General features: G+C 69.1%; 1 protein-coding gene across 1 annotated transcript; it reads left to right on the forward strand.

Moving 5' to 3' along the window:
* The first annotated feature begins 1,836 nt into the window (after positions 1-1,836).
* On the forward strand, positions 1,837-9,159 carry LOC112950883 (discoidin, CUB and LCCL domain-containing protein 1-like). The gene is made up of 15 exons (XM_026043516.1): positions 1,837-1,927; positions 4,488-4,709; positions 6,228-6,365; positions 6,538-6,589; positions 6,676-6,748; positions 6,816-6,949; positions 7,026-7,063; positions 7,130-7,324; positions 7,650-7,771; positions 7,857-8,025; positions 8,096-8,185; positions 8,261-8,351; positions 8,471-8,508; positions 8,600-8,698; positions 8,768-9,159. The coding sequence occupies exons 1-15, from the start codon at positions 1,837-1,839 to the stop codon at positions 9,157-9,159; spliced, it is 1,944 nt and encodes a 647-aa protein (XP_025899301.1).
* Positions 9,160-9,445: the final 286 nt, after the last annotated feature.

The following is a 9,445-nucleotide window of genomic DNA, read 5'->3' on the forward strand; positions in this document are numbered from 1 at the left end:
CCATCGAGGCTCTCCTCGACCTTGGGGGACGAGTGGGAAGGAGAAGGTGTGAGAGAGGCCGGAGAGCCGCTGTGGAGGGCAGGGATGTGGACGGAGGGCGCCCTGGCCGCGGGCCCGAGAGCTCGTGTGGGGCTGCCCTCGCTCACCAGAGCCCCGGCGCTGGCCGGGCCGCAGGCGCTGCTGCCGCTCTCCCCCTGCTCCTGCTCCACGGCYGTCTCGCCGACAGCGTCCGCGGGCACCTTGGTGTGCCGGCACCTCCTCTGGCCGGAGCAGGAGCGGGAAGCGGGCCCTGCAAGGACGGCGCGAGGCCGGGCCATGCGTGGCGGTGCCGCCGCCGCACGCGCTGCGCCTGCTGGGCCGGCTCTGCGCCCGGGGGCACTTCCTCGCCCGCGCACGACGTGCCCAGGAGCCGCAGGCCGCCGGCCAGGCYCCTCCGCCACGTCCTCCGGCGCCGCCGGGCCGGGGTCTCGCCCGGCACCCAGTCCAGCCCCACGTGCTCGGGCAGCCCCACCAGGCAGCGGGAGAAGCTCCAGGGCAGCACCGTGAGCGGCGGCCACCTGGCACCGCCCCAGCTCCATCTCCACCCGCCAGTGTCTCGTGGGCAGCTGGAAGCAGACGCTCTTCGCGGGGCCAACGCTCATCCCTCCCTGGCAGAGCATGGCGGTGACGGGGCTCAAAGCACCCAATGCCGAGATGTCACCACCACGACACTCGAAGGTGCCAACGGGCTGCTCCAGGTCACGGGCTGCAGCCCACGGAGCAGACGCCCTCTGCACCTCCCACCTCCTCAGTCGCCCAAGGAGATGTGGGACCTGGCCAGGAGCTCCTGGCTGGTGTCAGTGCCCAGGCCACTGTGTCCCACAAGCGCCATTGCTGATGCACGAGTGACGGGTACCCGTGTCAGAGGACACCCGACCTCTGCTCCCAGCCCAACCTGAGGGTGCCAGGCCTAGAGGCACAGCCCCAAGCTGCCACCACCATCATGGGGAGCACTCAGGACAATGCCCACCTCTGTCTATGGCTGCAGAGCTTCTGAGGTCCCCACCAGCCGCTTCGTCCGCCCCGCACGCTGCTGTGAGGCCACGGGCTTCGTGTCACCACGGTGCTGGGTCTTTGCCAGCTGCACGGTTAGTGCCTGGGGTGGTGACATTTGCTGCACCCACAGGGCACGATGCAGCACCCCAAGCCCGTGGGGTTTCCTGGCTCTAGCAGARCCAGCATCCAAGAGGTGCACAGAGTTTTCACTTTGTGTTCAGTTTTCACCCAGATTTATTAAAATTTGTTCCCCATCGCTGATTCCAGATGCAGACCCCTTGTCTGCCCTCAGCCGGGCAACTGCTTCTCCCTCCTAGCAGCCGCGCTGGGATCTCCCCGGCACGTCTGGAGGAGCCGAGGGAGCGTGTGGAYATCTGCATGTGAACAGGATCCCCCATCCCAGGAAAAGCCACTGGCTCGCGGCGGCGCTGGGACAGAGCCAGGGTGACAGATGTCACCGCGGGCCGCGGTGCCCAGGGTCCCTTGGGGCTGGGTGGGACAGAGCAGGGGCACACACTCGCAGCCCTCCCCGGGCACCCCGAGGGGTGCTGTGTCCAGCCAGGAAATGGGACACGGGGGAGGAGGGGGGGATCTGTCCCCAGCCGCGTCCCGGGGCCTCCGTGTCCCCGAGCCCCGCGGGAGGGACCCGCCGTGCCCCCGGGACCCCCGCGGCGGCTGAGTGACAGCGCGGCGAGCCAATGGCGGCGCAGGGCCGGGCGCGGGCAGCCAATGGCGGCGGCGGGGCGGGCGGGGGCGGGCGCGCGGGGCCGGCGGCGGCGGCGGCGGCGGCGCGGCGGGAGGATGCGGCCGGCGGCGCCGCTCGTGCTCGCCCTGCTCCGCCGCTGCCTCCTGCTGGGCCCGCTGGCGCTGCGGGCGGCCGCCGGACAGGACGGTGAGTGCGGCCGGGGCACTAACCCGGCCCCCGGCCCGGGACACCGGGAGCGGCGGAGGGTCCCTTCAGGCCCCCTGCCCCGCTCTTCGCCCGCCGCCCGCGGGATGGGCCGGGACCGCGCGGCAGCCCTGCCCGCTGCGCCCGGGATCGCCCCGGGACGGGATCGCCCCGGGACGGGATCGTCCCGGGACGGGCTCCCCGCTGCCCCCGCCGCCCCCCGCTCCCGGCAGCGTGTCCTGCCCCGGCCCCAGCGCCAGCTCCGCCGCCCAGCCGCGTCCGGTGCCCTCCGCCCCGGCAGGGGACAGCCGCGCCGGGGACACGTCCCGCCCCATGTCCCGCACTGGGGAACACGTCCCGTCCCGTGCTGGGGGACACGTCCCGTCCCGTGCCCCCGCCAGGGACACATCCCGCCCCATGTCCCGCGCTGGGGGACACGGCCCGTCCCGCGCTGGGGACACGTCCCGCTCCATGTCCCGCACTGGGGAACACGTCCCGTCCCGTGCTGGGGAACACGTCCCGTCCCGTGCTGGGGGACACGTCCCGCCCCATGTCCCGCACTGGGGAACACGTCCCGTCCCGTGCCCCCGCCAGGGACACATCCCGCCCCATGTCCCGCGCTGGGGGACACGTCCCGTCCCGTGCCACTCACGCTCCTGGACTTGGAGTGGAGCCGGCAGAGGGAAGAGAGAGGACGAGCGTCTCCGTCCCCGTCCTCCGCGGTGGCAGCGCACGGTGGGGACGCTGTGCCCGGCTGCTCCGGCACCGCCAGGCCACCGCCCCGGGGCTGCCAGGGATGTTTCCAAAGGAAAGCGGGAATTGGAAGTGAAATAGGGAAATGGGGATGGAGGGCTGGGATCGGCCGCCGGGAAGGAAGCGAAGGCGTCGCTGGCCTGGCCGCWTTCCTGCTGTCCATCCCCGGCCCTYGTGGCTGCTCCCACGCTCCCAGCCGGACTTCAGTCGCCAGCTCCAGCGTTGCCCATGGACACCCTGCGTGGAGGTCGGCTCCATCCCAGCTGGAACAATCCCACAACAGGCTCTGTCCATGGAGATTTGCACCGCCGACGGCCGTGCTAGGCTTGGGAATGCTGCAAGYCTGGAGCAACATGTGGATGTTGAGCCAAATCTCGCCTCCGAGACGTCGGAAGGTCACTTCGCCAGCCGGGGCCAGCTTTTCCCTGGGGTTCCTCATCCCAGAGCAAGAAGGCTGGGAAGGGGGAGAGGAAAAGCCTCGCTGTGCTTCCTGGCAGGGGAAACTGAGGCACKGGAAATGCACATGGGATAACACCACATTCTCCCGTGGTACTTTTGGGAGCAGCTGCTCCACTGAACAGCCTCTGTTGGGAGCTACCAGGAGACTTCTTGCAGTTTTCCCGACGGAGCCCCGCGGGGCAGAAGCATGCCGGCGCACCGGGCTTCTCCCGGAGCATCTGCCCTGTTTTGTCTTTCCTGCTTCCTGTGAGAAAACAAACAAAGCTCTGTGCAGAATCCCCCGCGCGATGTGCAGAGCGGATGCGGATGCCGCTCGGCGCGGCAGTGTGAGGAGCCGGGTGGGATGTCCCCTCCACCAGCCCCCCTTTGCACATGAAGGGGGACAGGGATCCCCATCCTTAGGGGGTGGATGAGATCCACAGCGTCCGGCTTGGGTGCTGATTAGGGATCACAGGCGTGTTTGCAGCTTGGAGCAGAGATGGCTTCATCCCGTGCTGGGCAAGGAAGGGCAGGAAAATGGTTCGGCCCCGTCCATGCCCTTGGCTTTTCGGAGGAGCCCTGGGAACAGCAGTGCTGGGGCCTGGGGGGCTGGGTTGGCTTCCTGGCTGGGTTTTCTTGCACATCCCGCTGGCTCTGGCTGCCTTGGCCAGAAAATTAACCTCCAAACACTCCCCCTCTCTCCTCCTCGGGCAGCACCCCCCTGGGGGCAGTTTCCCGGCCGCTCCAGGGTTCCCGGTGCAGATGCGGCCGGGCTGCTCTGGATCCCCTTGTCTCGGTTTCCCCTCGCCAATGTGCAAACCAGCCCTCGGCCCCGCGGGGCAGCGGGCCGGGGTTTTCCGCCTCCAGCCTCCCTTCTTCTCCTGGGCRGCTTTTCCATGCTGGGATTTTTTGTGCCCCGTCTCCCAGAGACAGCAGCGGAGCCAAGGCAGGGCGGGCGGCGCGGAGCAACGGCCTTCCATGACTTCTCTTTCTGGCCACAGGAGAGCTGGGGAGGAAGCGGTGGGGGAGAAACCGCTCGGATCCTGAATCGCTGCCCGCACAAAGGCCTCTTTGGGGGCTGCTCTTTGGTTAACTGGACCTGGCAGGAAATCTCTGCCGCTCCCCAGAGCCTGGCACTTTGCAATGGCTTTATCCAGAGTCCTATCGGGAGCGGGATGTGGAGCGGGGCTCACGAGTGCTGGGTTGCCCAAGGGGTCAGATCGAGGGGAACATCCTCAGCCACCCATGCTGATGCTTTTCCATTAGGAAAACCACGCTGGAGAAACTGAGGCACAGCTCTCGGGCGGGCAGAGCCGCCGCCAGGATCTTCCTGCRTCCCGGCTGCCTCTCATCCCTGCTCCTTTCCCGACAGGCGACGGCTGCGGCCACACGGTGCTGACCCCGCAGAGCGGCACCCTGAGCTCCAAGAACTACCCGGGCACRTACCCGAACCACACGCTGTGCCGCTGGCGGGTGCGGGCGCCGCCGGGCGCCTCCCTGCTCCTGGCCTTTGGAGACGTGGACCTGGAGGCGGCCGAGGGCTGCGCCGCCGGCTCCCTGCTGCTCTCCGAGCCTGACCGCGGCATCGYCCATGGTAAGGGGAAAACCGAGGCACAACAGCGGGAAAATCCTGCTTTTTAGCCACTATGGAGCTGAGGCGGGAGGGACTTTGTGCACCAGAGGGGTCCCAGATGGGAGCAGATGCAGCTGCTGATTAAGCAACTCGCTGCCCCAGGATTTCCCTGCAGCGGCTGAGCTCCAGAGGGATTTGGCAGCCCTGGGAGTGTGGGGGGAGCAGGCCSGAAGGAGCCGGGCGCTGGGGGACGTGGAGCAGTGCTAAGGGACGCGGAGCACGTTCCCGRCAGAGAGGGCGGCTTTGTGCTGCACCGGGGCTCCGGACGTGCCGGGAACGCCGCCAGCGTCTCCCTCGGCTCTGGCGCGGACGGGGCTGCCACCCCCGAGCACCGCGGTGCCCTGGCCTGCAGTGGTGACGTGCTGAGGGGTCCTGCTCCCTCGCCAGCCCTTGAGGGATCCCAGCTGCTTTTCGGGAAGCGCCGGGGGGGATTTGCTGCCTCTGACTCAGCCGCCGGYGCCCAAGCGGCTCCGGGGGGGTCGGGAATGTGCGCGGGGGCTGCTCGTTTTGGGGGCGCAGGGGCAACCCCCTCTCCGGGATGTCCACTTTCCCATTCCTCATGTCCCCCCTCGTGCCGGGGTGACGCTGTGGGCTGCGCATTCCCGAGGCCTCTGTCACGCGGCCACGTCTGGCCCCGGCCCCGCTCGCCCCCGCAGCCCGCCTGGATGCAGCCCCCGCCATGCCGGCTCGGCCGCGGCCATCCGGAGAGCCTGGAGGCCGAATCCCAGGCGGGCCTGGGGCTGGGACATGAGGCTGGGGACACGGGCATGTGAGGAGCCACGGGTGTGGGGGTGTTCTGGGGGAACAGGAACACCTGGGGACACTGGGACCAGTCTAGGGACATGGGGACACTGGGACCAGGCTGGGGACACAGGGACAAACTGCAACAAGTCTGGGGACACAGCGGTATGGAGAATAAGCTGGGAACATGGGAACCGGTCTGGGGACCAGGGGACATGAGGAGACCTGTGAGCAGTTTGGGGACACAGGCATTAGGGACCACACTGTGGACAGTGGGGACAGCCTGGGGCCAGGCTGGGGACACAGGGACAAACTGGGACAAGGCTGGGGACCTGGGGACACTGTTCACACCCCAGAAGTCAGAGCAGGATTTGGGGTGTGCTGAGATGGGGGGAGAGGGATCGGGGCCCCGTGGCGTTTGCTTAAAGCCCAGAGGCCTCAGTGGTGGATGTGCTGCAGAGGTCCCCCTCTGCAGGGTCCCCCTCTGCTCCCCAGTGGGGACAGGGCTGTCCTGAAGCCCCCCTGCCAGCTTGCTAAGCTCATGTCTTAATCAGGGAGATGGAGATCACAAATTAATTTGGATTAAATGCATCGCTGTGCTGGGGGATTTAGAAAGCGGCTTTGGTGGCTCCCAGAAAAGGGAGGGCTGGATGGGGGCAGGAGGGCCGGGCTGGTCACCGCATCCCCGTCCCTGTTGGGCCGTCACCATGTCCCGTGTCCCCATCCCTGTCCCCGCAGGGCCGTACTGCCGCGGCGCCGCGCCTGCCGCCCCGCTCCTCGTCACCAACGCGAGCGCCTTGACCGTCCTCTTCAACAGCAGCAGCCACCGCTCGGGCCGGGGCGTCCTGCTGTCCTACGCCACCTCCGAGCACCCAGGTGGGGATCCCCCGGCAGGAAGCCACGTATGGGGCAGCTGGGACACCTTGGGATACTCCAGGGCCACCGGGACCCCTGTGGGAAGCCCCAGCCAGACCCATGCTGGTGCACATGGGTGGGTGGGGTGTCCCGGGCGGTCCCTCAGCGCCCCCGGGATGTTCCTGCCTTGCAGACTTGATCTCCTGCTTGGTGAAGGGCACCCACTACACACAGGACCATGTCAGGTGAGTGCTGGGGACACGGTGCTGGGGACAGGACCCATCTGACCCCTCCTGTGTCCCCTGTTCCCCCCTAACGGTGTCCCTTGCAGCGTGTACTGCCCCGCCGGCTGCAAGGACATCGCTGGGGACATCTGGGGCAACGTGCACCAGGGCTACCGAGACGTGAGTGACATGGCGGGCGGGGGCGGCACCCATAGGTGCCGCCCRCACCCCTCACGGCCGCCCGCAGACCTCGGTGCTGTGCAAGGCGGCCGTGCACGCCGGTGTCATCGCCGACGAGCTGGGCGGCCAGGTGGCCCTGTCGCGGCACAAGGGCGTCACGCTCTACGAGGCGGCCGTCGCCAACGGGCTCCGCTCCAAGAGGTACACGGGGGCACTCGGGCTGTGGGGAGACAGCGGGCAGGGACGCCGGGTGACTCTCTGCGCCCCGCTTCCACAGGGGATCCCTCTCCGAGAAGCGCCTCCTCTTCCACAAAGGTAGCACCCTGTCCCCTCCAGAACGTGGCCACCGGTGCGGCCAGCGCTGACCCGCCATCCCTGCAGCCTGCAGTGACGTGCTGGACGTGGCCGCCTTCAACGCCTCGTCCTCGTGGCTCGAGGTGGACGCGCTGGGGCAGCACCGGGCCTGGGGGGCCGAGCGGGCCGCGCTGGGAGCCCCCGGCCGCTCCTGGGCYGCCGAGCCGGGCGCTGCGGCCGCCTGGCTGCAGCTGGACCTGGGCGCCCGCCGCAACGTCACAGGTACCGCTGGGACAAACGGGGCCCCCCGTCCCCGCTCCGTCGCTCCCGCTGCCCCTCGCAGGTTTTGCTCCCGGCTCCAGGAGGGAAGAGCGAGCGCCGGTGCCAGCGAGCACCTTTGTCGGGCCGCAGCCCGCCGGAAAGGGCCACTTGGCCCTGCTTTGTCCCTGTGGCACCAGCTAATTGTGGCGAGGAAAATGAGCACATTGTGTGGCTGGAGCAGGGAGGGGGACGCGGGACCCACTGGATGCCCAATGCCCCTCCCAGGGGGTGCAGTTGGGCTTACAGTGTTGTGTCCCCCGGGCCGCTGCATCCCCCTCCCCGGCAGGGATTGTCACCACGGGCTCCTCGGAGGGCCACGACTACTACGTGACGTCCTACAGCATCTCCTCCAGCCGGGACGGCAGGAACTGGCGGGGGTACCGGGGCAGCRGCGGGCAGGAGGACAAGGTGGGTGCCAGGGGACGCCCCCGTGGCGGTGGTGGCACCGCGTGGCCCCGTCCTCCTGTGTGTTGTGTCACCTCATCGCTGGCAGCTCTTCGAGGGCAACTCGGACGGCGTGCAGGAGGTCTCCAACGCCTTCATCCCGGCYGTGGTGGCGCGCTACGTGCGCGTGACGCCGCAGCGCTGGCACCAGCGCGCCGCCCTCAAGGTGGCCCTGCTGGGCTGCGAGGTGACGCGAGCGCGGGCGCCRCGGCCCTACGGTGAGACCCGCGGCGCGGGGACCCCGCGGGGCACCCGCCACCCGCTCATGGCGCCCGCTCTGCCCCACAGCGCCCAGTGCCCCTGGTGTCCCCGTCCCTGCTGACATCCCCGCCACCCTCGCGTCCATCCCCGGCGTCGCCCTGGACCCGGAGAAGGCAGGTGGGTACATGCGGGGCCCGCTGGGGACAGGGCCGCTCGCGGAGCCGGTGCCGACGCCGCTGACGCCCCGCGCAGGCTCCACGCTGCTGGTCATGCTGCTCATCGGCGGCTCCGTGCTGCTCTCCTCGGGCCTCCTGCTGCTGGCTTTCCTGTGCCGCTGGAGAAGGTGGGTGACGCCGTGACCTCCGCGGGCACCGGGGACATCCTGGGGCCGCGCGGAGCCACCGAGCGGGGACGCTCTGGGCCYGCGGCTCCTCGACCGCCGCGTCGCTCTCTCCATGGCAGGAAGGTGCCAGCCGAGCCRAGCTGCGGCTTGGTGAAAGGTAAAGGCCACGAGCTCGGTGCCACCCGGCCCCTAGAGGGGACCCAGCGTGGTGGCACGGGGCGGGTGACAGCGGTGTCCGCGTCACGCAGGGTTCCCCCAGGCGGAGCAGAGCCCGACGTGTTCCCTGCGCAACCTGCCGCCCGCCTTCCCCAGCACYGCGGGGGCCCCTGATCCGGATCCCTCCCCAGGTAAGGGGGGGTCTGCGCACGGGCAGCGGCGCYGCCAGCCCCACGCAGAGCCCAATGCCCACATCGCAGAGTACGCCGAGCCCGACGTGCTGCCGCCCGGCCCCGGCGGCGCCCGCGCGGCCCCACAGACCTTCAAGGCGCCGGTGGACGAGGGCTACGCGCTGCCGCTGCCCGCGGGCCACTACGCCGTGCCGGCCCGGCCGCACGAGTACGCGGAGCCGCTGCCGCCYGAGCCCGAGTACGCGACGCCCTTTGGCGACACGGAGCACGATGGGCGCCGGCCTGAGGGCGCTGTGACGCCACCCGGGTATGAAGCGCCCGGCGTGCGGCCTGTACAGGACCCGGCGCCTCGCGGCCGCTACACAGCCGCCCAGCCCGGGTCGAGCGGCAGCCCCGGGGGGCCCGTGCCCGCCCTGCTCGGGGACTGGCCCCTCACACACGTCTACCATGAGGTGTCGTGAGGCYGCCCCGTTGCAGGGATGTGTCTGCGGCCGCAGCCCTCAGCACGGACCTTCCCCACGAGGTCTCGAAGGGAGATTTTTACAAAGCAATCCTATTTAAAAAAATAAATATATGTATATATAAATATATACATATAACCCTTTCCTTCACGGTTTTTATCACTGAGCATGCGGTGGCGCCACGAACATCCTGGCAGCGGCCGAGCCCCTGGGCATGTGTAGGCACCCACATCAGTGGGGCATGTGTGACACCCATACATCCACATCAGTAGGTATTCCTGGCACC

Source organism: Nothoprocta perdicaria, unplaced genomic scaffold, assembly GCF_003342845.1.
Source record: "Nothoprocta perdicaria isolate Ctin4 unplaced genomic scaffold, notPer1 scaffold_33, whole genome shotgun sequence".
NCBI lineage: Eukaryota > Metazoa > Chordata > Aves > Tinamiformes > Tinamidae > Nothoprocta > Nothoprocta perdicaria.